The following is a 27,971-nucleotide window of genomic DNA, read 5'->3' as shown; positions in this document are numbered from 1 at the left end:
AGAAAAAAGGCATGGAAAACACAAAAAACCTTTAAAAAAAACAAAACAAAAACCGACCCAAAATCACAGAGATCGTGGTTCGCACCGGATTAATATTATCACATGACCTCTGTATTTGGTGAAATATGGTAGGTAATTTGCAGTGGACTTTTTACTTTACAAATTACGTACATGGCAGATTCATAGGGGATTAAGATCACAGACGCATTATTAATTAATTCGTTATCATAAGAAAACAATCTTTGTTATATGGGGATAACAAAAATGAATTTGTTATCATGAGAAAACGTTTGTTATATTGAGATAATGAGATAATAATTCGTTATCATGAGATAACAGAAACACAAAGAAAAAAATCCATGACCCTTCTCGACTTCCGTAGTAATGAATACAAGGTGATGATGGAATACTGGGGGTAGTTTAACGCTGTTCTATTTTACCGTATACTGTTTTTTCAAATGATGCCACTGGCCAATTTCATGTTTTCTTTAAGTTTACTTAGTGGTGCAAAGCAAACAATGTCTGAAACAATGATGCAATGTTTTATTGATCTACTGTGGGAACTTAGTCAAGATAATCAATAGATCACTCATTATGTGTAAAGTCCTCGCTGGAGCTCATGATCCTCATTCTATTCTCTGATAAACTATGTGTTCACAATAAATCCCACACTCCCTTTATTTTTAATAGCTGTTCTCCTGGCATGGATGTTGGTCTGTCAGCCAGTTGATCCACCAATTTAATCCTGACTGCAACATCTCAACAAACTAGTGGAATGAGTAACATCAACTTTGCAGTGTAAGTCACGTCCCCTTCAATCTTAACCTTTGGTTGTGTAACATCCCACTAATTTGTGCATATAGCATTTCCTGTTTGCTTTTGAAAGTCATACATCCCCTGCTGTTTCAGTTCCTCCACTCACCTGCATCCTGCCTGCATCGTTTTCCAAACCTGCTTCCAACTTAGCTGCCTCTGATCTGGCATTCTTCCTAATGTTTGTTAGAATGGTCTTTGGCTTCACTTTTGTTTTTTGCCAAGTCCATTCCTGGATTTGGTTGACTTGTTGGATTAACCTCCTATGACCACCTGTTTCTTCAGTAAAGACTTTGCCCTTTGAACATTTTGCCCAATACTTTAAAACATTCATTGCTGTGAATAATGAAAGGGCTGCAAAAGTGACAGTGTTAAACTGAAATTATTAAAATGTAATGGTTTTAATCTCATTGTATTATATGAAGTAATTTTCAATATTATTCTGATTATTGTATAAAGATATTTGCAAATTCAACAAGAGGTTTAAGTTTATTAGAGCAACCTCATGTAGAAATTGGCATTTTGTGTATTTTGGCGCCCCCTGCAGTAACTGCAAACACAAATTGTTACATTATTGTATTGTGTGTTGAAACATGTCTTTTGAAATTAAAAAGTTAAAGTAACACGGTGATCCAGGATATAAAGACCTAATTTACAACAATAAAATATCAACTTTTATGATGGATAGCCTGTTGTACCACAATCATTTTCACCTTCTAAACATTTCTCTGTAAACTGCCTATAAAAGCCAAAATCATGCTCAAATGTTGTTGCCTTGTCAATTAGATGTATGCTAAATTTACAAGAACTTCATGCTCAAACGATTGTTGTCATGGTTCTGCTAGATGAGACTTTGGAATGTATTTCTACCTGAAATAAAACTGGATTCTACATTTAAAGCACATTAGGAGGGGGATCAATGGGTACTCAGGAATGAACGGGAATGAATGCTTAAGCAAACACAGTTCCAATGCAAACATGTACACCAGATTATTGTTTACCTACCTTATCTATAAAATTGTCATTTAACGAGAAGAGAAGAGCTAATGGTGCAGGAGGAGGAAGGTCGGTGCATAAAGGACAGTGCTGCCCAGTGAGAGTCTACATTGACAGCAGATATGGGATCAAGCCGTTGGACATGTGTGATCAATCTGTGGCTGCTGGCCTTTCTGGCCTTTTTCTCTCTGACTGATGGATCTCCATTGTGAGTACATCTGCCTTACCAACAGAAACCCTGAATGTTTGTTCAAAATTTTGTGAGGTTAAAGGAGCTAAAAGGTTTTTAGCCCTCATGCGTAACATTGTACTTTGTTCTTGGTTGCTTTGACAAAATCATGTAATTTTAATACACACTTATTTTCCCACAAATGGTGCTTTTCTTGTCGTTTTTCATACAGATATCAATGTTTAATCTTCCAGTGACCCAATTATTTATTAATGTATGTTAGTCTTGGTGACTAAAATGGGTTAGACTGTTTATCTAATTAATGGTATCATTTGATAATGTAAAAATAGTCTAGCTGTGACTATGTCACTTGGGATCCTCCCAGAGGAGCTGGAGGAAGTGTCCGGCAAGAGGGAAGTCTGGGTGTCCCTGCTCAGGCAGCTGCCCCCGCGACCCGGTCGGATAAGCGGATGAAAATGGATGGATGGATGGATAGATAGTCTAGTTGTTTTTCTTCTGTATACCCTTGCAAATATAAATGTGAATTGTTGGTATTTGCTTTGATCAGATATTGTAATACTGTTCAACAATATATGCCATCATATGTTCTCCTAACAGATACAGCTCTGGAGCTAATTTTTCACAAAAATATTTACAACAGGAAGAAAATCTTAGTTTCATATACTCTAATCACCACAATTCTGTAATATTGAGGATACAGAAGGCAGCAAATTTGCACCTTGTTCAATTTCAATTGAAGTAATGAATTTGCACGCATGCTTGCACAACCTTGAAACCTCAGAAATAGGGAGGATATTGAAACCAAAGTGGGGGTGAAGGGGTCCAACCCCTTTGTTTAAATTAGTGGCTGCAGTTGGTCCACCAATTTGTCCCTGATTTAAATATCCAAATATTACATATAAGTACTGGATGGATTACCATGAAATTTGGTATGTAAATTCATGTCCCTCTGTATCTTAAATCAGGGCATATTACATTTCCGGTTTTATTTTGAAAGTCTAATACATCCTGCTGTTTCAGTTCCTGCCCTTATGTGTTTCATTCTTCCTTTTATTTTCCACAACTGCTTCCAAATACATGGAGGGATCACCACATAAGGCTGCGTTAGCAAGCAAATCAGAGTGTCAGGACTGAGTCATATTTGGACAAATCAGATTTGAACTGCATTTTAAACCACCTGCAAATGTGGTTAACCCTAACCCTTGCTTTTCAAACATATGCATTTTATGTGGTATTTTGTTGTCCAGACTTCTTAAAATCAATATGGATACAATCTAGATGTGGAAGGAAACTGATTTGGGCATTCCTAACCAACAGTGAAAGTCAAGGGAAGTTTAAGTTTTGGGGAAACCCCAAAAGGTTGGAAACCACCTCTTCTTCTCATGAAACATCATTATTTTGTGTTTGATTATAATGCCTTGGATGCATCTGACAAGAACTTGTTCTTTCATCAAATCCTATCATCTTGCGATTTCTGACAGCTCAGCACTTTGGCCAACTGTTGTTGTTTTTAAACATGATTTATGAATACATTTTCATTGGATTGGAAATCTTTAACAGTATGTGGCATCCTCTGCACAGTGACTACATCGATTGTCCATCTTTCTCTGCTCTGCAGGCAAGTGATGTCTGCCCCCAACTTGTTGCGGGTAGGAACAGCAGAAAACATCTTTGTGGAGTGTCAAGATTACACAGGAGCAGACATTCCAGCTGAAATCATTGTGATGGACCATCCAACCAAAGCCAAAAGGCTGGCGTCCACAACTGTGACCCTCACCAGTGGAAACAACTTCCAGCAGCTTGCTCAAATAATGGTGAATGAAATGCTGTTACTGTATTTTTTTGATATAGTACTGTAAACTTGCATACTGTATCATGACCACAAACGAACAATTTAGAACATTAAATGGTGCACTCTGCTCCTCATGCTCTGCTTTCTTTTCTGCATGGTGTTTCAGATCCCTACTGGTGACTTCAGTAAAGATCCCAGCATCAAGCAGTACGTGTACCTGCAGGCTCAGTTCCCTGACCGACTGCTGGAGAGAGTCGTCTTGGTGTCCTTCCAGTCCGGGTACATCTTCATCCAGACTGACAAGACCCTCTACACCCCTGAGAGCACAGGTGAGTTCAATGTCTCTATGTTAGTAGGCAAATATATTACAACAGATAATACATATTACACTATTTATTTATTTTTCCAAATGAAACAATAAAACACAGTATAAGATACAGTAAAATGATGGAGTGAGGTCAGAAAGTAAACAGTCACATGACTCACCAGCAAAATGAAGCTTTTTCTTTCAATGTCAGTTCTTTACAGGATGTTTGCAGTGACACCCCTCATGGAGCCTGTAGAAAGGGACGAGGAAAACAGATGGGATGCTTCTATTGCCATTGAGATTGTGGTATTGTGTTTTATCTTTAATAAGAACAAGAATCGATAAGCAGAAAGCCTGTTAATGAGAGGAGGTCACAGTGCTTAATAGTGGGTCACTTGCTGACAAATCACCAGAAAAACAGCAACACATCTGGCACACCTTGTGTCATTGTTATCTTTGGTGTGTATATTCAGTAACACCTCTCCTCCCATTCACGATAATAATAAATGCCTCCTTCTAGTGGTTGAGTTGCACATTTAACACAGCTGATGTCCACACTGCCCTTTGAGTGCAGGGATCCTGTGCTAATTCTTCATATTCTCCTCTGTGTGAAAGTCTCGGATGCAGCGAGGGTTGAAATTTCGCTGTGACTCTGATGTGCATCCAGAGGTAGTATCAGAGGCGCAGCATTGGCGAACCATACCTGTGTGTATGGATAAGCCGGTGGCACAAAGTGGGAGTGTGTCAGTCTGATGGTGTTGACAGTCTGACAGCTAGCCAGATCCTTCACTCAACAATATAAGGAGAAATTTCCCACAAAGCAGCGTTACAGGACCAAAATACAGTAACATAGTAACTGTAACTATCTTTGGCAACTTATATGAGGAAAAAAATACCGTAGCTATACATAGAGAAATGTCTGTCCTCCTGTCTGTCCTCCTGTCTGTCCTACCGACTCTTTGTCAAATTTCTGCCTGAAAAATAGCATCTGTCCCTGGCAAAAAATGTTAACTCACCATGTTTTTGTCTCCTTCCACTATTTTGTTGCTGTAGTTAATGTCTTGAAAGAAATCACTGCAACTTCACTGAACTTTCCCCCAACTTTCTCCTCGCAAGTGAGAATCGGACAGCATCCAGTTTATTGATGGCGATGATGTTATTATGTCATTTAGAAAGAAAAACTTACCTTTATCACTTTCCAGGATGTTTGGTGGGTCAGGATCTCAATCACAGCACATTATAACAACATCCATGTGACTATGAACAGTCACCAGGGACATGTTTAGATTAACAGGTAGACAACAGGGGAAAAGCTTTTGGATCAGTAGCGCCAGCTTGCTGTGTGATTTACACAGTTTACACCAGAGGTGCTCTGTTCTGTGTGAACAAACGACGGTTGAGAACTGGCAACCTCCACTGTGGCGATAATGTGGCATCTCTGTGTGAAAAAGACTACTGACAAGACTCATGGATTGCAGACAAAATAAAAGCATTGCTTTGCAAAATTAATTTGTAAACTGGCACAGGTCACTGTTAGATACAATGATGTTTGTTTTTTAGACCCCTGAGGGCATCATTTTACCACTTGATCGAGTCTCTCTGAAATCAGGGATCCACTCAGGAGGTTACAGACTTGGTGAAAGTGTCAGGTGAGTAGCCTGCTGTGTCTTACTTAAATTGAATTGGCATTTTAACATGAATAACATTTGAATCGAATTAAAACTAGAGACCATCTTGTGATGGGATCTCAACAGCCGCGAGCCCTGTCGACATGTTCTGACCCATGAGTACTCATTATGATCTGAGTTGGCCCAGACGCATCTTCAAACTCAGCCTCAGAGTCCCCTACTTCAAAAATATCAACGACCTGCTCAGCCCACACACATTTTTAACTCTCCTACATTTTGACTTGACTTTTCATCGCACCTTAGAGATAAGCAGATACCCATTCATTTACAAAAATCTGTCCACAGAAAGAGAGACATATGAACATTTTTGTGGTAAGGTCTGCAGATTTTGACAGAAGGCGGTAAATTGGGGGTCTGTCTTGGTCCGCCAATTTGATGCCTTGGAGGATACACTTATTTCCACCTCCATTGCTATCTAAATTCAAGACGTCAATGTGCCGGCAGTTGCGTGAGAATGGCAGAGGTGCACTGTTGTGTGATCCACAGCCGGGGAGTTTTAAAACCAAGAAACAGCTGATCACAGCAGTCAGTTCATGACTTCATCCATGGATGTCAAGATGAGCAACTGAAAAGCCACTTAGATTCAGGAGATGCTAGTGTCTCCTCGGTCTCTGTAGCTGTCTTCGTTGTCCCTTTGTTGTTGTAGCAGCAAGCTACTAACAGTCGCCACTTTCAAATTAACCTCCCCCCCGCTAAGAACCCCAATGGGAGTTTGAACTGTGTGTTCGTGTATGATTTCAATAATTTCATGAAATCTGATTCACGTGTTACCTTCAGTCTCAAAATGTTATGAATATTTGAATGTCTTACTTGATTATTGGAATATGTGTTCCCATGTGTGTCTGCGTTTAGTCCCGGACTCTGGAAGGTAGTGGCCAAGTTCCACAACAGCCCACAGCAGAGCTACTCTGCAGAGTTCGAGGTGAAAGAATATGGTCAGTCTCTCATTAACTGCACTGTTTTTTCAAAATTATGTACCTTCTGTATTCACATAAATGTTACTTTACTGGACACGCAATAAACTGTTTTAAAATTTTCAGTGCTGCCCAGTTTTGAGGTGAAGCTGACGCCTGGGAGCCCCTTCTTCTATGTAGACAGTCCAGACCTCACCGTCAACATCAGAGCTACGTATGTGAAGGTTTTTGTGTTGTGGCTCAAAAGATCAGGTTTGACTGGTAGACTGACCGGAGGAGAAAATAGAGGATGTTGTTTAGAGTACCTGTTGTAGTCTGTTATGTTTTTTTATTGTCCTGTTTTACTTCGTTGTCAGCTTTAAAATGTCTTTGGGGTTTCAGGTATCTATTTGGTGAAGAAATGGATGGGATGGCAAACGTGATATTTGGGGTTATGCAAGATGGTCGAAAAAGGAGCTTTCCAGGTTCTCTTCAGAGAGTGCAGGTAAGTCTTTTAGCCTGCTCCTTGATTCGTGAATGTGTTTGACTTTTCTGTTTTGTGTTCTTTCCTGTGCAAACAGAAACTAAAATGATGACGAGAACGAACCTCAAACTTTGTCACTGGTGTGGCCTCATCAATGAAATACATTAATGACGGTTACATTTGTTGTATTAGATTGTGAGAGGTGTTGGAGTAGTCATGCTGAGGAGAGAGCACATCATAGAGACCTTCCCAAACATCCTCGAATTGGTGGGGAGCTCCATATATGTTGCTGTCAGTGTGCAGACAGAGAGCGGTCAGTATGAGACACTGTTAGTGTTTGTATTTAGGTAAGACTAATGACAAAGTCCATGTATTGTTTTACTGCTTCTTATTCGATGATTTAAGGCCTTTACTAAATGTTCCCCATCTCTGCTGACTTTTTCTGGGTGGATGGATATAGAAGTTACAGGTTTTATTTTTAGGGCATAGAGCAGAGGGGAGTGTATGAAATAGTTTGTTTTGTTTGTGCTTTTTATCTTGATGTTGCACAAAATAACATTTTACATACATGACTGTGATGGGTTTTTTTAATCACAACAGGTGGTGAGATGGTGGAGGAGGACTTAAGAGGTATTCAGATTGTCACATCACCGTACACCATCAACTTCAAGAAAACACCCAAATACTTCAAACCAGGAATGGTCTTTGATATAGTGGTAAAGTACTTGACTGAATTAGTGGTCATATTAGATTGCATGAAGTCAAGGTTAGGTTAGGTGTTTTTTTTGTTTTTTGTTTTTTTCACAGATGTCTTGCTCCATATCTCACCTATATTATACAGCAGTAACAAGCCCAACAGTGGGGAGAAAGCCATTTGTGGGTATTACACAGTAAATTGAAGTTTGTAACTTCCTGAAAGATCATTAATGATGCTGATGACTGGGGGGCTTGCAATATTTTTTTGACTGACAGATTACTCCACAAAAACACAACTTTATCACTTTATTCAGTGATTTAGGTCAAACTGGGTCGTTTTATGGAGAAAATACTTTCTGGTTTTCCCCCTGCTGCCCCAGAGCTGCCCTGCCTTGAGCAACTCTGGACAGATAGCATCGCTTGTTGCTAAAGTAACTGCTAACAAATTTACTGAGTACCAAGGTGATTTATGAAGTTTCCTGGGAAACAGACATGTTTTAGTTGCTAAAGTGCTAACTACTGCTATATGTAGTTACCTATCGTTGGCTCAGTGAGTAGTCCTTGCTGAATTATCCCTGGGATGCAAGGATCCAAACTTGGCAAGAAAACCACCTTGGTGCTATATTCACTATAGTCACACTGGTGCCCATCTGCGAGGCTGTGTTGTTCCATCCCAGTTTGATGATGTTCACTGGTAGCTGTCAGCTGTGACAGTGTCAGAGCCTCCGTGTTGGTAGACTGTGTTGTGACGTACATTCCACGCTTTTGACAGCTAACTCATAACTATGCTGAAGCCAATAGCATTCTATTAGCCATTTCATAGTGACTTTAAAGGACTGAGTGCTAAGAAAGTTGATCTGTGAGTTTCATTCCTAACTTGTCAATACTAACGCTTTGGGAATGTATATTAGGTCGGGTCGGCTGCCATCTCAAAGCATCAGTTTTTGACAGGGAGGTCATGAGATTTGAAATCAACCCTTCAATTTGTTTTGATAAGACAGATTTAATTCAATGTTTTCTGACTGTTCAGCTGTTTGTGTCTCTGATGGCAGGTTGAAGTCATGAATCCTGATGAAACTCCTGCACAAGGTGTTGCAGTGGTGGTTGATCCAGGCCAGGTGACGGGTGTCACTGAAGCCAGTGGAATGGCAAGGATTACCATCAATACAGTGGAAACCAGTGGAGAACTACAGATTACAGTATGTCTTTACAATGGTTTGATTTTCATTTAAACCCTTGCTTTACAGCAACATTTTGAATGAATGCTAAGATACAACAGAACAAAAAGAATGGGCTATGGCTGATGGAAACAGTCAGTAAATGCTGAGTTGTATAGAGTGTATGACTTCTATCAATTGATGTTGATCTCATTTTATTATTCAATTTGGTTACTTTACTTGGTTTTGATATTTCATATTTTGTTGATTACATTGGAAAAGCCTTTATAACCTTTTATACCTTGTGTGTATTCATTTACTGTGTACATTTATTTGCAGGCAAAGACCAGTGATCCTCATATTACACTTGAAAGGCAAGCATCGGCCACCATGACAGCTCTCCCACATAGTACTAAAAACAACAATTACATCCACATAGGTGAGGAACAACCTGAAAACATATCAGATGGTGATGTCAGTGGTGATGGTTGAGCATAACAGCTCCCTAAATGTCCAGAAACTAAATGTGGAATGTTTTTATTACAGGTGTGAATACAGCTGAAGTCACGTTAGGAGAAAACCTTAAAGTCAACTTCATGCTAACCAAGCATGAGCAAATCGACATCACATACCTAGTGAGAGTTGTTTGCATATATGTATTTGTGCACATGCTTCATCTTTGTGTTTATTTCAGCAGTTGGTGTACCCATGTGGCATAAGTGCTGATGTATGAATTTGTGTCCCCAGATCCTGAGCAGAGGTCAACTGGTGAAAAAAGGCCGATACCACACAAGAGGCCAAGTATTGATTTCCCTGATAGTTCCCATTACCAAAGAAATGCTGCCATCATTCCGCATCATAGCCTACTACCATACAGATGACAATGAAGTGGTATCAGACTCTGTATTGGTGGATGTCAAGGACTCCTGCATGGGCTCGGTGAGACACATGACACAAGGTGGCCAAAAAATAAACCCCCGCACGAACTGATAAATGTATTGTTGGTATATATTTTATGCAGAAAAAATATTAATGTGCTCCTGAGGGCCCTGTGATGACCTGGCAACTTGTCCAGGGAGTACCCTGCCTTCGCCTGGAGATAGCTGGGTTTGGCTCCAGCAACAAACCCCACGACCCCTCGAAAAAGAGATAAAGCGGTTACAGACCATGACATGACATGGCATGACATGACAAAAATATTAATGTTCTTTCCCCCTTATTTAGTTGAAGTTGGAATCATCCAGACCTGTTCCATCCTTTGAACCTCGCAGGATGTTTCGTCTGAAGGTCACAGGAGACCCAGAGGCCACAGTGGGACTGGTGGCAGTTGATAAAGGCGCCTCTGTCCTCAACAACAAGCACCGCCTCACTCAGAAAAAGGCAATTTCCTTTCTTTTAAAGTTTTTGAAAGAATGTTCAGTATTAGCCTTCAGTGTTATGGAGACTGAGGTGACAGTGTGGTTTGAGTCCAATATCTCCATGGAGCCTTTCTGTGTAGAACTAGCATGTTCCCCCCTTTGTGATTTTGACAAAATCCAAAATAGAAAGTCCAAACATAAAGAAACGGCAAAAAAGGGCAACAAAAGTACAGGAACTACATCTTTCTATAAAAGCAAGGAATCTCTTTCTGTCCGTCTGTGTGTCTGTGTGTCTGTGTGTGTGTGTGTGCCTCAAATATCTCTGCAGACCAGGATCAGAGTGACCTGACATTTCAACATGGCTGTTGCTTGGTTTAAGGGCGTGCAACATCGGATTTGTTTGGACTACAATGATACCGTTAATTAATTATTTCATAAATCCTCTGACAATTCAGCAGCTTTGTTCCACCACAGTCACGTGCACACCAGAGCCAATCACTGCAGAGCTCACTTCCACAACATACCTTTGGAAACAAGTGGATTTAACCTGCAGGAGTGCGAGCTGGACCGGGATTTTCCTGGTGATTGGGTTCCGTTCTGTGCTTCTAAACTGACTGTTGTGGATTAATGCGACTAAACGAGTTCGGACCGAGTCTGTTCAGGTCTGAGGAGATCCAGATACGTGAGGACAACAGGTGTCATAGATGTGACAAGAATCCTGCTTGCAGCTTGATATGACAATTTCAGAGAATTTCAGAATTCCTATGCTTTACCTCATAATGCCGTTTCAAATTGGAAATCTTTATCACAGCTATAGTCTCCTGGCATATTAAGCACATGGGTCTTGTGCTTATTTGAGGGAGAATGAATGCAAATTTTCAAGTCCATTCTTCACTCTTCTTGAAATTGCAGATTTTCACTGTCCACTTTTCTTTTAGCCAACAAAATGTGACGATGCGAAATGCTCCAAAAACTAAAGTGAAAGTTAAAAATTGCACTTGCGCAGTGAGTGACCCAGTAACACGATATCTGTGTATTTTTGGCATGGAGACAAGTCCCAGTACACACCTGCTGATCAAACCAAAACACATGGTGAAGGAATAACAGTTTGGGGGATACAAATAGGCGGCCGGCAGGCCAGAAGTGGCCTGAGGACCGACTATTGAGGACCACTGGCGTATACTCTTTGATTGCAAGAAAAATTATTATGGTAAACTGGTTTAAAGCACCTTCACCAACAAGAAGACTTAAGCTTTCAGCAAGATTGTCTTGAACAAGGTATATAGATTGAAAAGCCCTTTGTCAAGGAATGTTCAACAATGTCTGATGTTCAGTGTTACTGCCACTGAAATTTAAATAAAGTAACACATTTTAACCACAACTCATTGATATAAAACATGACTCTACACCAGATATGATATTGGTGGTACTCTCTGCATTATCCTTGCCTCAAATGTATCCTTGTTGGTTTGTTTCCATTTGTGGTAGAAGTTGTCACTTCCATCTCTACTGTTCTGCTGTTCTACCTTTGTAACTAAGCCCCGTCTGGTTGTATTTCTGTGTGAATGACTTCCTCTTGTTCCTTTCAGGTGTGGGACATTGTAGAGAAGTCTGACACAGGCTGCACACCAGGTGGAGGGAGGGACAGCATGAGTGTGTTCTATGATGCTGGACTGTTGTTTGAGTCCACTGCCTCTGGGACTCCCCACAGAAAAGGTGACGCTACACTTCACACAAATGAATGTGCTTTAGTCACCGGCCATATTTGCGTATTTTAATTATTTTACAGTTATATTTTGATACTAAATAAACAAAAATACAGGTTAAAGACACCACACTGAACTGACATTTAAAATGTTCATGTACATTTGTCCTAAGGAGCTGTACTTTAAAAATATAATGCTTTGTTAAAAAATATGTGACGATTCAGAATAAAGTTGTTCGACACATAGAGTTGAAGAAGAGAGTGTTGGATATACGGACCTTACGTAGGTGCAAAGCAACCAGGAAAACACTCTAATAAAAGGTCTCATGAAGACAACATTTCTTTCCCACTTGGATCTTCATCAGGTCAGACCAACAGTTTGAGTGTGCATGTCAGAAAAGAAATGTTTCAAGTCTGCTTGTAAAGAGGATACACTTGGAGCAAAGCTCAGGTCATCAAGCAGCACCGTAGAGAAATGCACCTTCACCTGGTTTATTGGGGTTTTAAATCTGGTCACATTTAGGAGACATGCTTAATAATCTGAGGGATCTGACTGGGCTGTTGAGAGAAAGGCATGTCATAAAAATATTCTTTAAAATGAATTTCTGATCATGGTGCTGGAAGTTAATCATTATGTCAGTGTCTTTCCTCAGATCACCTTACACTTTACTTCACTGTGGTATAAGCGCTGCAAATCAACGGTATTAAGTCTTTCAGACAGAGCAGCAAATACCTGGAGTATTTTTCAATATAGTAATCTGTTTTCACAGTTACATTCATAATTTGATGCAGTCTGGGTGACCCTTTCCTAGCAAAACAGCCTCAAAGAATTCAGAATGAAAAATGACCACATAGAAAAAGTGCAACCTCCTTAAAAATAGCAACCATTAGTCTGTCAGTACAATAACAATACAATACATTGTATGGACACAGGGGCTTTACTGTGTCTACCACTGGTCGAATCTGGGGAAAGAAAATATGATAGTGAATATGATATTATTATAGATAAAACATGATAAAGTGCCCTTCCAGTACCCTATCTGTGTACTGGTGCCCTAATACATACAGCTGGTGCCCTTTTAATTTCCTTCACCCTTGCTCCTCTGGTCACCAAATTACCCCTCCCCTGTTTAAGACTTTGTCTGTTTACATTTCCAGAGTTGAGTTGTCAAGGCCCCAGCAGGAAGAAACGAGGTAAACATCACAGCTTAAATGACCAAATATATTCTGTAACATATTCTCTAAACTTATGTGTGACATTTCTTGCCCTCCATAATGTTTCTTGGATATCAGACTTTTAAAATATATGTGTGTTATGATATGTGGGAGCAGGTGAAGCTTTCTTATAGTGTGTGTAAACAGTAATATTTTAAAAATGAAAACAGGTACATCAGCTGTTGTGACTGAGTTCTGGTCAGACTGTTTAAACTTCATTCTTTTGCTCAAACCATTTATTGACGGCATATAGTTGTTACTTGTGTTGGAAGTCTTGCCATTTTTTTTAATTTACTGTAATTTTCCTAAAATCAATGACAATGTAGCTGAGGAAGAAGATTACAGTTACATGGACAGCATTGAAATTGTTTCTCGCACCTGGTTCGCTGAAAGTTGGCTGTGGTCAGATATCAAACTGCCTGCTTGCCCTCGACAAACACCAAACTGGTGAGTCAGTAAAAATATAAACACAAGAACATGCACAGATAACCTACACTTTGCCTCTCAAAGTGTTGACATGTTCCATTGTTTCAGTGACACCACATCAGTGCAGCAAATGTTTCCTCTGCGAGACTCAATCACAACCTGGCAGTTCATTGGCATTAGCCTGTCAAGAACCCACGGTGAGGATTCTGTTTCTCTGCACAACTTCTTCTCTCTTTGTCTTTACGTCGGTGAGGTTATGATGGCGTATAAGGCACACAGTTTACACATTTGTCAGGTTCTGGAGTAGGATTCTGTTCTTTGTGCATTTTAAACACTTGTTACATTGTTTTTACACCTCACTTCTCCGCTCAACCTTTCTCTTTCCTTCTTTCTTTTCATTTTGTTTAATTACATTTTTATTTTGACTTGAAGGTATCTGTGTGGCTGATCCATTAGAGGTCATTGTGCGAAAGGATTTCTTCATTGATCTCAAACTGCCGTACTCTGCTGTCCGTGGAGAGCAACTGGAAATTAAGGCTATCCTCCATAACTACAGCCCAGATCCTATCACTGTGAGTCTGAGGTATTCAGCTCTTGTGTTTTAGGACAGATGGCAGAGTTTATTATTAAAATACTGCCTTGTAAATGTTTACTCACAATTTTCCCTTTAGTGGAATAATTAAACTCTTTAGAATACATGCTTTGTTGTACTCTCTTAAAAAATAAGAGCATCAATATCACTGTCATATTTTATATTAAGTGTGGAGCTTAAAGCTACATTATGTAGTCATCTGTATTTTGTGCAATTTGATGCCCTCCAGTGTTTGAGTGCAACACAGCTGTCATAAATAGAAATCCCAGATTTCTTCAACAATTTGCCAGATATGATTTACTGCTATCTACAAACAAAACATGCTTATAACATATAAGCATATAACATGCTTCCCACTAAACTTCTGTCGAAATGAACTTATGATAAAAAAAAATAGCGACTTTACAACTTTACTAACACAGCCAAACATCAAGCAAGTGCAAAAACAAAAGAAATGTCAATTAGCAAGCATGCTAATATCACTGACTATTCAACAACCAGTCCAGCTCTGTGTCTGTCTCTAGCCATCAATGACTGAAAGCAGTCTTAGATTACTCATGTCAAACCTCTTGTGCGTGGTGGGACATCTTGCTTTTCTTCTTGGCAGCCATGTAAACAGGTTTGAGTAGCCACACAGCCCACATGAGCAGCGCCCTCTTTTTCTTTCCATCCCTCCCACTCTCTCCCTCTTTTGGCAAAAGGAAATCACGTCAGTATATTTATCAGTATTAACAATCTATACCATTCAGTGACCCATGCAAGTTGAAAACATCTTTTTAATTATCTCCTCATTTATTATGATCCTTCTTTCAATTTGTCAGCATCCACATGTCAGTTTCTTTCTTTTCCATCTTGACCTGTTTCAAGGTACGTGTGGATCTGATTGAGGAGGTAAATGTGTGCAGTTCAGCTTTTAAGCGTGGGAAGTATCGTCAGGAAGTCAAAGTCGGGCCCCAAGCTACTCGATCTGTACCTTTCATCATTATTCCCATGAAGGAAGGACAATACCGCATAGAGGTCAAAGCAGCTGTCAAAGACTCTTCACTCAGTGATGGGATCAAGAAGACACTGAGGGTGGTGGTAAGAGACACACACTCTCTCATCTTATTGTGTTCAATAATATTATATCATTTAAACTTAAGAAGTTTCCATCTCAAACCTTTAACTTTCTGATTTGCACGCATGTGTGGCAATTTTAAGACAGCTGCAACATCAGACTGATGACAATTTTAGGTTGAATGTGTTTATGTATATCAAGCATTTCAGAAAGATGGAAAAAACTGAGAGTGAGAAGTATTTTAACATGCATGCCACACTGTTTTTTGTCACATAACTTTACTTTAAATTATTCCTGATTTGTTTAATAATTGCTGCTTTTTAGCCTGAAGGTGTCCTGATAAAATCCCCAAAGATTATTACACTCGACCCTGTTAATAGAGGTGTGGGTAAGTGTGCTATTAAAGTTGCTGTAAGCAAAACTTGTAATGTTTTTATTTGCTTATCCTTAATTTGCCACCTGTCTCTCCCTTTAGGTGGTAAACAGGAGGAAATTATCAACAGCGAAATTCCCCTGACTGATTTGATTCCAAACTCACCCGCTAGCACAATAATCTCTGTGACAGGTGAGAGCAAAAGTCATGCTTGAAAATAATCTCATCATGTAGTTTACAGCAGAGCAGTTTAACCCAGTGGAATGATTAGCACGATCATTTAGCATGCTCAGCTGACTAGCATCGAAAACATTAATCACCAAGTCCACACCAGATAATCAAACTTTGAAGCAGATGTTGCTCCAAGAAGTTTATGGTCACTGATATGTTTGTAACCTCCAGTGAAGATGTGTTTGTCACGGATCTCAGTAAAATGACAGAACTACCTGTCATGTTCAGAGAGTTTAGCCATAGTCTTAATAGCTTTCATTGGTTTTACAGAGTTTGCATGCAGTATATACTGAGCAACACAATTCTAACAATCCTCTAATTTTAAAGAGTGTGTTTGTGGGGAAGGCACACACATCAGCCCCTGCAAATCCAAGAAAACAGACTGTACCTGCATTTGTGCTTCCTCTGACTTTGTGCTGTCATTATTGAAGATCCCGTTATGTTATAGTTGGGAATATAATGTGATCGACTGCCTGTAAATTCTCTTTTTGCATTATAGTTGTTGGCAAAGATGTCTGAGTCAAAAGTTGCAAATGATCATGTTGAAGAGGGGCTCTATCTGTATCCCCTCAGGAAGAGAACCAGTCAGTTCACTGGTGGAGAACGCCATCAGTGGGACATCAATGGGTAGTCTGATCTTCAGGCCTTCAGGGGATGGAGAGTCAAACATGATCCACATGACTCTGCCTGTCATTGCAACCATGTATTTGGACAAAACCAACAAATGGGAAACTGTGGGCCTTGAGAAACGTAACGAAGCCCTTCAACACATCAAAGTTGGTAGGCTACATGTTTTCTTTCCTTTTTTTCTACTGACCAACCCAACTTTACATTTAGGACTTCTCAAACATGCATCGAGTAGACTAAACACAAGTCCGTAAAAAGGTTGTGTGTCGTTCATGTCCAGGCTACCAGAACCAGCTTGCCTTCCGAAAAAATGATGGTTCTTTTGCTGTATTCCCCAACCGGCCAAGTAGCACCTGGTGAGCCATCTATACATCCATGACACTGTACATGAATGTCTTTAACTCCTTTAATGGTTTCATTTGAGGGTTGGATGTATATCATGTACAAATGAATAACATGAAGCAAATGTGAGACTGTTACACCCTTTCTCCCCTCAAAGGTTGACAGCTTATGTCACCAAGGTGTTTGCCATGGCTAACAATCTGGTGCCAATGCAAAGGGACGTCATCTGTGATGCTGTCAAGTTTCTGATTCTCAACACACAGCAACCTGATGGCATGTTTAGAGAAGTTGGAAAGGTCTACCACGGAGAGATGATTGTACGTGCACTGACTTCAGTGACATCAGTTCTTCAACTTGGTGCAACACAACAGCAACAAATAAGACACCATCTAATATATATACTTGTGTAGGGGGATGTGCGTGGAACAAATTCAGATGCCTCCATGACGGCCTTCTGTCTCATTGCCCTGCAGGAGTCACGCACTTTATGTGCTGCCACTGTTAATGTGAGTTAATGTCACCTGTATGCATTGTTTTCCTTTCTACCTCCTTCTCTTTATTTTATCCTTTACTGATTCCTGCCCTCTGCCTTTTAAAAAAAGGCCTACTAGTCAGTTCTCCTGTTTCATTAAATTACAGAACAGTGTAAAAGTAAATACTTCACCATTTGTTCTGACTCTGAGAATAAGCCCACCAAGGTATTAATTTTAGATCAGACACAAAAATCAATAAGAGCCAGGACTGCAGATACGAGAGCTGAATCTGTACTCTGCTTCTCTGTCTGTCATTCTCTGAGCCTCTGGATATGTTAGCTCTAGTCATTAGCTGCCTTTTCCTTCTGTCCAGACTCTGCAAGGCAGTATAGACAAAGCGGTGGCCTTCCTGGAGACATGTCTGTCCAGCCTCACAAACCCATATGCTGTGGCCATGACATCATATGCCCTGGCCAATGAAAACAAACTGAACCGGGAGATCCTCTACAACTTTGTCTCCCCAGGTTTCCTCACACTATACTCCTTAACATGATCACCAGAAACAAGATGCACTGTGTGTTCGTTTTGTGTGTGTATTTTATGTTCTGTGTGTGTGTGTGTGTGTGTGTGTGTGTGTGTGTGTGTGTGTGTGTGTGTGTGTGTGCGCGCGTGTGTGTGCGTGTGTGCTTGTGTGTGTGTGTTTTCCTCAGAGTTGTCTCACTGGCCTGTATCTAAGGGACGTGTTTACACACTGGAGGCCACAGCTTACGCTCTTCTTGCTCTGATCAAGGCCAAGGTGAGCATGTCTATCTTATGTGCTTATGTGTGGGTGACCATGCTAATAAAAACACACAACAGACCCACAATCAGTGTTACTTTCTACATTAACAGAGTAGAAAGTTGGTGACGACATGTCACTGACTAGAGGCTAGTGAGTTTAGGAAGTATTGCTTTTCTTTTTTTTTACTTTTACCCTGGAAAACCTTGATGCTGCTCCGTGTAGCTTGGAAGCATTGCTCCTCCATGGGGCTGAGGTTTAATTGAGTTTTTGGAAGTACCTACTTAACAGGCTTGGTTGGCATTGAGTAATGCTACTCTGACCACTAGCTCAACAGCCACAATTGCTCCTATCTGACTGTTGTGCTCGAGATGCTACTGCAAAGTGCTCATGACCGAGGTCCGTCTATTTAGCTTCCAGAGTGGCCGTTTCATCATGGATGTGGCCACTGTGAAACTACTAGGGCTGTAATCAACCAAAGAAATCTTTGGTCGACCGGAGCTGTGGAATTTGGACAAAAAATCAACTAATTTATTAAAAAATAATTAATTAAAAATAAACATAAACACTACTAGTGTATTTGCTTTAGATTAAATCTTTTTTGACCCTATTATTTTGCACTGAAATTGATTTAAATGAATGAATTAATAAACACACTCTAGTCTGGCGGCTCTGGCAGCGTTTTGCATCACGTGCATCGGCGCAATATCGTAGCCCAAACGTGGTCTGGGTGTATCTAGGGGATTCTGCCACTGCGCGTGGGTGCGCCTACAGTTATAAAATGATTATTAGACTAAAACATTGAAATATGCCAATTCTGATATGATCATATATTTTAAATGGACAGAGCAACCTAACGTGGACAATTTAGCTTACCGTTTGTAGGTGATATGCCATGTTTGTAGTCGAGCTGTGATATACAAACTGTTGTTTGCAAACTTTGCATTCAACTTTTTTCCATTTTCTATTTTTATCAAAGGTTGCCACACTGCTGATGTCTTTGACATGGTTGAATAGGAATGACTGTAAATGAAATGCTTAAAAATAAATAAATATTTTACAAATGACCAACCAAGGCCTTCTAGTACTTCTTCAATCTGTTTGTCAGTAGTGGGTTGGGCTAATACAAAATAGTGAAAACAAGGGGGGTGTTCTGAAGACACACTGTTAACTGTGAAACAGGGGTGCTCTGAAAACATTAGCACTTGGTGCTTTCCTCCTGATGAAGTCAAATGCCATATGCAGGACACACAGCACTGGGATGGAGAGGACCCGCTGCGTGTTTACATGCTGCCATAGCAGCATGTAATTAACACGCCAAAAATCAACCAATCAGAATTTTGGCTGAGCCAGAGCATATCGACCAATAAATCAACCAGTCGCCTTGGAGATTACAGAACCTAGAAACTAGAAGAGGTTTTCAAATGGAGAAAAATGGCATGTCAGTGCTTTACATAGAAGGACAGCAGGGTGGCCAATGATATATGCGTCATCAGGGCCAGTCCATGGGCTGCTGTGAAGTAATAAACACCTTCTGAAAAGGGCACACACGAAGTACACCCATAGTAAGACACAAAATTAAGGGGATTCCTTATAGTCCCTGGAATATTCAGGTTTCTAATTTTTGTCATTGGTACTAAATCTTGACTTTTATATTCCTGCCTTCTGTTAATAAAGGCCTTTGAGGATGCCCGACCTGTTGTCAGATGGTTCACGCAACAGCGGAAGGTGGGCGGAGGTTATGGATCAACTCAGGTAACACAGGCCTCTCTGCTTTCCTTGTCTGGAAGCATATATGTGTCTATATTAATCCTTTCTATTGATGTTGTGCTTTAATATGGGATTAAGCTACTGATAATGTCCCTCTCTCCAGGCAACAATCATGGTGTACCAGGCTGTGGCTGAGTACTGGGTCAGTGCTGGTGAACAAGAGTATAATCTGGATGTGGACATCCTGATGCCAGAGGCATCAAGGGCTCACAAGTATCGCTTCAACCGGGAAAACCTCCACACCACAAGAACATCAGAAGTGAGAACACACACACACACACACACACACACACACACACACACACACACACACACACACACACACACACATACTTTGAGCTACACAGTCAGTCTGTGCATTGGTAATGATCTAGTAATCACAGACATGATTCCTACTGATTGTTTACTCTTGCATGTGTATGTAGGTGTTTGTTTACACATGTGACATATTTTAAATCTCAACAGTTCATTGGTATAAATAAGGATGTAAAGGTGACGGCCATGGGAAATGGAGAAGCAACGTTGACAGTAAGTAACACATTTTTTAGTTTGATTTATTATCTTATTTTATTATCTGGTTTGTTGTACTCACAATAACCACGTTTGTTGTTTAGGTTCATAATGATAAAGTAAGGTGTTTTTTTCTGAAATGTAAGTGAAGCACAAGATCGCTGGATATGGTGACCAACGACAGCGATCCCCTGTGCTCACAGTACACAGTGAGCCACATGTTAATGTTTATTAAGACTTGAAACACTTAGATTTCAAATGAGGCCATATTGCGATGGATAACATCAGCTCTGATGATATCAACATGTAGATGTTCTGAACAATGACTGTTTGTCGTTACTACCTTATTAGATGAGCAATCAGTAGTCAGGTGAGGTCACGACGCTGTTGTGGCTGGTAATGATTTTGAGATTATAAATACACATTGAATGAGAAGTAGTGTGTTTTTTTTGTCTTTACAAAATTTGATTCTTAATTTTCCTCCAACTCTTGTTGAGGCCCTGATGGTTACTTTAAGATGCACTTGTACTTCTATGACAGATGTTGTCGCTGTACTACGCTCTGCCTACACAAATGGAGAGTGACTGTCAGAAGTTTAACTTGTCAGTGCAGCTCATCCCAGGTAATTTGGTGTCCTCTGGCACTTCTTGTCTTTCTGTTTGCAATTGGTTTTCATCTAAGCAGTAGTACTAATGCACGTACTGTTTTTGTCTGTTTGGTTTGTTTGCTTTTTCCTCTAACAACTACTTTTCTTAGGAGACACACAAAGTAAATGCTGATCAAATGTTTTGCTTCTGCAGATAAATTCAGTGGAGATGAGATGATATACAGGCTGAGAATAGAGGTCTTGTAAGTATGATGAAGGCTTAACACTGACAAGTGTTTCAATAACATTATTTTAGAGAGCCATCCAGTGACGGACTCAGAATGTTCGAGGGGCAGGGCAAAAAATAGTGTATTACAAGAGGAAAGGTAGCCTAGAGGGCACTTAGACTACCATTTCTAGCTACCATGGGGCAACAAAGGGGGGAATTTCGTAGCATTTTATTGTACGTGGGGGCACCTCTGTGAATTGTTGCAATTACTGCTGTTTCCACTTTCAGCAGCTCAGTCTCACCTTGCATAGTTCAAAGTTGTTTTTGAAAACATTACAGGTTCGATTTATATGATTTTATTTAAATTTTCCTGTTCTCATTCTGTACAGGTATAACGACAATGAGCGTGATGCAACCATGTCAGTCTTGGATATTGGCTTGTTAACTGGCTTCACTGTTAACACAAATGACCTGGACGTAGTAAGAGCTTACACAAACATGAAAAACAGCCAGGATCAGACAACTATCTAAATTGTAAAACATATTTTATTTGTATATTAGGGTTAGGGTTAGGGTTATATACATATATATATATATATATATATATATATATATATATATATATATATATATATATATATATATATATATATATATATATGAAGATACTAAACCCCACATTGGGGTGAGGGCCCTGCGATGAGCTGGCGACTTGTCCAGGGGGTACCCTGCCCTCGCCCTGAGACAAGGCTGGGATTGGCTCCAGCAGCAACATCCCACAACCCCTTGGAAAGGGATAAGCGGCTATGGACAATGACATGACATAATGCATAATTTTATCTTTTCAGCTGCAGGGCAATACAACGTTAAGATTGTAAGGTTTCTTATCAAATGACCCATACAATGCTGGATGCAATACAGTACTACACCATGTTGTACAGCTGAGCATTGTTACAGCTGATAAATATTTTCATTCTTTAAGTTGACATTCAAGATATTAAAGTCAGTTTGATAAAAAGCAACCTCAGATTGCCTTAACATCTGGGGAATCCGATATTCTACAGTATTTTTTTGCAGGACCATTTAGATTTCACTATTTAATTATTACTGATACCATTATTCAGGATATTAATTTGTTTCTGTATTGGAAATGTAGTGGAACAAGACACATGAGTTTTTCACCAGTAAAACTTACTTTTAACCATGTTCATTTATGTGCGTGTGTGTGTAGCTGTCCAAAGGACGTGCCCGCATCATTTCAAGATATGAGTTGAACACTGCATCAGAACGAGGATCGCTCATCATCTACCTGGACAAAGTAACACATTTATTCCCTCTGTCCACCTTTATTTCTTGTTTTTTCAAATTCAAAGTCACTTAAGTTTTATTGACAAGAATGTTTGAGGATTGTATTGATTTCTTGACACTGGCCAAGTGGTGCTTCTCAGACCTGTAGAGGGCTTTTTTGGTTATCTATCCCAAAACCTGGGAACCTTACTTGTCATTTTACCCATATTACCAAATAACAATTAACACATTTTCTTATTGCATGGAGCTCACAACTTTAACAAAGACATTTAGAAAACATTCGAGCAATGTGGCTCCTAGGACCAAAATCCTGAGTTCACTGTTAACAGTGTACATTGGAACTACATTCGATACATGTCACCTGTCAGCAGCAAAGTCTGCTATTTTGTACACGTATTTAACAGCCAAAAACAGATTAAATTAAATTGTGCTTCTCTCTCTCTCTCTCTCCCTCTCTCTCTCTCTCTCACACACATACTGTACCCTTGTTGGACCTCTCTGTAGGTTTCTCACACACGACCAGAAGAGATCACATTTAGGACCCATCAGATGTTTAAAGTAGGCGTCTTACAACCAGCTGCTGTGTCTGTCTACGAATACTATGCTCGTGAGTCTCCTACAGATATACTGTATTTTAACAAATGCTCATGTCAGAACCTCAAAATATTTTTTTTGTCTGCGCCTTTTAAGGCCCCCACACACTGCCCAGACTCAAACCAACAGCCAACTGCCTTTATCCAACCACTCCGTTGCGTCTCATCTGATTGGCGGAAAAGTTGCATTGAACATACCACTTTGACGTGCTGCCAGCTCCACAGTAGCATGTATGTTCTGCGCTTGTGCAAGATGCAATAAGCATCCTTAACAGTGGGTGGCACTAGACTCCCGCCAGTGCTCCAAAACATGAACAGGAAATGACAGGAGGGAGTGCATAGAAAAACGAAGCGCACACCTCCCACACACACCACTGATTCACTAACACACCACTAATCAGAGAATCCAATGGCTCAGACGGGCAACAGCCAGCCCTCTCAGACTTTGCATGTTCCGATGTTGAATCGGAGCAGAAGCTGTCTGCGAGGTTCCAAAAGTTTCCAGTGCAGCTGAGCACACCAAGCAGATTTGTTCCTGAACTCGTTCAAGTCTCCCCAAACACTTCAGGCAGCCAACAGTTAGCCCAGTGTGCTTCAGGCTTTAAAAGAAAATGTGGGTTGGTTGCGTAGTCTTTGTAATGTTTGTGTAATTGCATATTTTCAAAACAATTTTTCAAATGTCTTTCTTCCCTGTTGCAGAGACACCGTGTGTGAAATTTTACCACCCAGAGAGGAGAAATGGAGAGCTACTGCAGCTCTGTAGAAATGGTGAATGCATGTGTGCTGAAGGTAAACATGATGACTAAACAGTCGAAATACACTTATTTCCACCTCAGTTGCCTAAAACAAGGTGTCAGTGTGCCGGCAACTGCATGAGATGGGTGGAGGTGTCGATGATGTGCACTGTTGTGCGACTCACAGCCGGGGAGTTTTTCTTTCTAACTTTCTGTGGCATTATTACTGTAAGTTTTGCTGTTTTTAGAACTGACGCGACAACACAAACATGTTATAACAACAGATACACACACAAACCCACAGACATGCTCACGTGCTCCTTCGTTTGAGTCATCAGTTGTTTGTATTTTGTGACCACTGTGTATTTCCAGAGGAATGTGGTATGCAGAAAAAGGGCCCAATCAGCAACGTTGAACGTAGAGGCAAGGCTGGTGAGATCACACCTGCCAGCCGAATAGATTCTGGTAAGAGTGTGTGTTTGTAAGCCAATGACCCGAGTAAGCCTGTGTGTGTTTCTGAGAGACAGCGGGAAAGAATGAGCTAGAGAGCTAACAATCTGCAACCTCTGTCCTCTCAGTGCTCAAAGTCAGAGTGGAGAATTTCACAGACGGTTTGTCCATCGATATTTACACAGCACGGATAGTTCAAGTCATCAAGGAAGGTGAGTATTAATCCCCTCTTTCCTTCATGAACATTTTCTAACCATTCCAACAAATTCACATCTGTATTGAATTAGGCCAAAAATAGAAACAATATGGTTTCCATTAGACAGTAAACATACACCACTTTAGGCTCAGTAAACTAATAAAGACATTATAAGCCATCACTTGTACTAAATAAGGCAACACCTGGAAATAATGTGGTCGTTATTTAAGCTAAGTACACTAATAACATATAAAAATCCATAATTTGTTTTAAATTCTAGAAGTGGATTACAGACACATCACATCAGACCACCTGTTCGGTCAGTCCAGTTCAGTTCTATACTTCCGAGAAACCTTTCCAGCAACATGTAGTTTTAAAAAGTGGCAACAGGATAAATCATCAACTGTCCCCTCCTCAGTGGGTGACTGCTTTTCTCCAGCCTGGTGGGCCGTCGGCTCAGCTGCTTGCAGTGTGCTCGAGCTCACTTTGGCTAGCAGTGTGCAGCGACTGTGGGCCCAGGCTAACATCTGGTCAGAGTCAGTCTCTACCATCTCATGTACAGGTTGATCTACAATGACATGAAATGTTTCTGTAGCTATGATCCACGAGGAAAGCAGAAAATAATTATGTCCATCGCGCCAGTCGCTCTCGCGGAGACCCACACAGATCTTTGTCATACTTTGTTGTTATCTTGAGGATTAACTGTGTGAGAGTCTGTTTTATTCCACCTCGACACCTACCAGGTCATTGGCTTAGCGTTGGCGCATAGCAGGAGCAGCCCAGAGGAAGGGGAGAATTACATGCAGCATGTTAAACTCCAGCAAAGCTCATGCAGTCCACAAACCCTCGTTAGCATATTGTACATATTTATTTCTATTAAAGTACATATTTCTAGTTGTTGCCTAATTTAATACAAATTATGGCTCATTATGTCTTTACTAGATTACTTGGTGTATAATGGTGTATGTTTACTTTCTAATAACGACCATATTATTTCTATTTTTTCCTATTTCATCTTATTAGTGTACTCTAAAATAAAGTGTGACCCACAATTAACTAAAGACATAAAGTTTATGTTCAAAACCACTGCTATACATTTCAAAATGCAAAAAAAGAAAATGTGTTTACATACAACTCAAAACGCAACTAACATTGACTCAGTATCAAATAATTTTTTCAAAGCACGAGCATGATTTCTATCCAAGAGGATCATATCATCACTCGCAGTGTAACACCTTTAAATACTTCTGTGACAGCTGGCATCACAAAAACTGCATGACAATAATTTACATGTTTCTGCTGAATACTTAAAACTTTGACTGTGTTTTTAACAGTTTTGAAAACAGTGTGCTGGCACTTGAAAAATGTGCTGCATTTATACAGTTTTTGAATGTAAACAAAGGAAAATTAAACTGTAAGCACTGATGCATCACTTGGAGAATGTGTTTGTGGAAGAGTTCACATGCACTCTCTTGTTATGTAGGTAACGATGTTCTCCTGTATTCTCTTACTACTCTCTCTCTTACTATGAATTTGAATGACAGGAAGTGGTTCGCATTTTCTGGGTAAACCCTTTAGATTCATCAGTCATCCACACTGCAGAGCAGCTTTAGATCTGAGACCAGGCAAAACCTACCTTATCATGGCCGGATCCAAAGACATTCACAGAGATGAACAGAGTCGATCGTGAGTTTGTTTGTGTGTTTGTGTGTGTGTGTGTGTGTGTGTGTGTGTGTGTGTGTGTGTGTGTGTATGTGGACATGCGTGTGCATGTATCCACCTCTTGATTTTGTCGCTATTTAAACAATTTTACTGTTTCCATTTTCTCTGATCTTTATCACGACATACGCAGCACTTGAGCAAAGCTAATATGCCTACACTGTAAGTTTTGACATTGTTGTGTTCCTGAATGATATATGATTACTAAATTATCCTAATGAAAAATCACTATGAAAATTACAAAGCAGGGTGGCTTTTTGGTGAGGCAGGAGATACATTTGTGTCATCTAACTGTGGCCTCAACGCAACCTGGCCATATGAAGACCCAATGTGTTTTTCCCTTTGCTCTCCTCAGGTATCAGTATGCACCTAGTGAGAGAACCTGGATAGAGTACTGGCCAACAGACGCTGAGTGTCAGACTGCAGCATACAGACCAACCTGTCTGGGCATCAATGACCTTGTCAATTTGTACGAACTCTTTAGATGTATATAATGGCTTTTGTTTTGCATTACTCTAAAAATGTCAAACTCTGATTGCGCTGAGATATGGAATGCAGAAGTCACAGTTTTGGAGTTCATTCTGTTGATTAAAATAAGTCTATATGGTGTCATGTGAGATTTTCTTCTCCTGCTTTTTCCAGTGTGGTTTGCTCTTGCAAGAGTCTGCAAGACTGTAATAAATCGCTCAGTGTCATGTGCACTGTTGTGAGGGAATAAACCCTAAATAATCACACAAACAAATAAACTGATGGGCTGGCCAAAATATCGATCATCATTTAGATGGTGATACGTTACTTAAAATGCTTTTATCAATAATAAGAGCAGAAAAAAAATCCGACACAGACAGGGAGACATCCCTTCAGCTGGCTGAGCATTTGTGATATTCCTCATATGATATTACACTTTTACACGCATCCTTTGTTCACGACTAACGGTGTCTCTTCACCTGGTGTCTGATTCACAGAAGCTTGTCGGCATTGATAGCTGTGTTAACCAGCCAGGCCAGATTACCTCAGAACCAGAGACCTCCTACATTACAAAAGCCACTCATAACTGACAAATAATCAATGTTAAGCTACAGTTATTGAAAAGATATGCTAAGTCAATGAATATTCCGGCTCAAAACCTGGTCCCAAAAGTCAGAAAACATTACGTTTGAGAGTAATTTAAAACTTGGAATTATCATGGTCTTGTACCACTTGTCATCACTCTTTTTTGTCACTTATTTTTTCTCAATGTAATTGTACACACAATATTACGTATTCTCATTTTGACTTTCAAGTGGTGCATGAGCCTGAATCTGGAGGTTCAGATGAAGTCAATACTTTGAAGATAAAACTTATAGGATCTTGACACATGACACAGTGACTTGCATATTGTTTTATTTTGTCTCAGAAAAATAAAAAATAAAAGACAAAACACCTGTGTGTGGAGTTATTCTGTATGTTTGGACTTCAGGTTATTGGTATTTTCTGGTCCACTAACAGCAGTTTTGAGTATAGGAGATAATAAACAAAATGTAACAACCTAATGTCAAGCTTACAGTGAATGGGCCCAGACAGACATTTTGTTTTTTAATTTTGAGGCAGTGGGAGAATTCTTTATCTAAATCAAGGCTCTATGGATAGAGCAATGGCTTTTGTATGCTACAGGTTGAAAAGTCCATTTAGGCAAATTTGGGA

The 27,971-nt window shown here is 40.0% G+C and overlaps 1 protein-coding gene across 2 annotated transcripts; it reads left to right on the top strand.

Annotated features, from left to right (window-relative positions):
* Positions 1 to 1,851: 1,851 nt before the first annotated feature.
* LOC119019520 (complement C3-like) lies at positions 1,852 to 26,905 on the top strand. Of its 2 annotated transcripts, XM_037098203.1 has the most exons (42): positions 1,854 to 2,017; positions 3,618 to 3,813; positions 3,958 to 4,120; positions 4,310 to 4,404; positions 5,659 to 5,747; positions 6,639 to 6,721; positions 6,827 to 6,914; positions 7,082 to 7,184; positions 7,356 to 7,476; positions 7,764 to 7,879; positions 8,912 to 9,058; positions 9,356 to 9,455; positions 9,563 to 9,651; positions 9,764 to 9,955; positions 10,241 to 10,396; positions 11,964 to 12,090; positions 13,238 to 13,273; positions 13,621 to 13,741; positions 13,829 to 13,917; positions 14,153 to 14,292; positions 15,180 to 15,392; positions 15,694 to 15,757; positions 15,845 to 15,934; positions 16,547 to 16,753; positions 16,881 to 16,956; positions 17,100 to 17,259; positions 17,353 to 17,448; positions 17,789 to 17,939; positions 18,126 to 18,211; positions 19,871 to 19,948; positions 20,067 to 20,222; positions 20,429 to 20,491; positions 21,014 to 21,095; positions 21,274 to 21,322; positions 21,678 to 21,768; positions 22,520 to 22,606; positions 23,101 to 23,203; positions 23,889 to 23,978; positions 24,296 to 24,388; positions 24,502 to 24,585; positions 26,114 to 26,255; positions 26,644 to 26,905. In XM_037098203.1, exons 1-42 carry the CDS (start codon positions 1,932 to 1,934, stop codon positions 26,780 to 26,782), a joined length of 4,737 nt encoding a protein of 1,578 aa, XP_036954098.1. In that variant the 5' UTR covers positions 1,854 to 1,931; the 3' UTR covers positions 26,783 to 26,905. The 2 variants fall into 2 exon arrangements, 1 of the variants encoding a protein (XP_036954098.1); XR_005075068.1 differs by lacking the exons at positions 23,101 to 23,203; positions 24,502 to 24,585; positions 26,114 to 26,255; positions 26,644 to 26,905 and having other exon boundaries at positions 1,852 to 2,017.
* The last annotated feature ends 1,066 nt before the right edge of the window (positions 26,906 to 27,971 follow it).

This window comes from Acanthopagrus latus, chromosome 1 (assembly GCF_904848185.1).
Source record: "Acanthopagrus latus isolate v.2019 chromosome 1, fAcaLat1.1, whole genome shotgun sequence".
Lineage (NCBI taxonomy): Eukaryota > Metazoa > Chordata > Actinopteri > Spariformes > Sparidae > Acanthopagrus > Acanthopagrus latus.
This window is presented reverse-complemented; position numbering and strand designations above follow the sequence as displayed.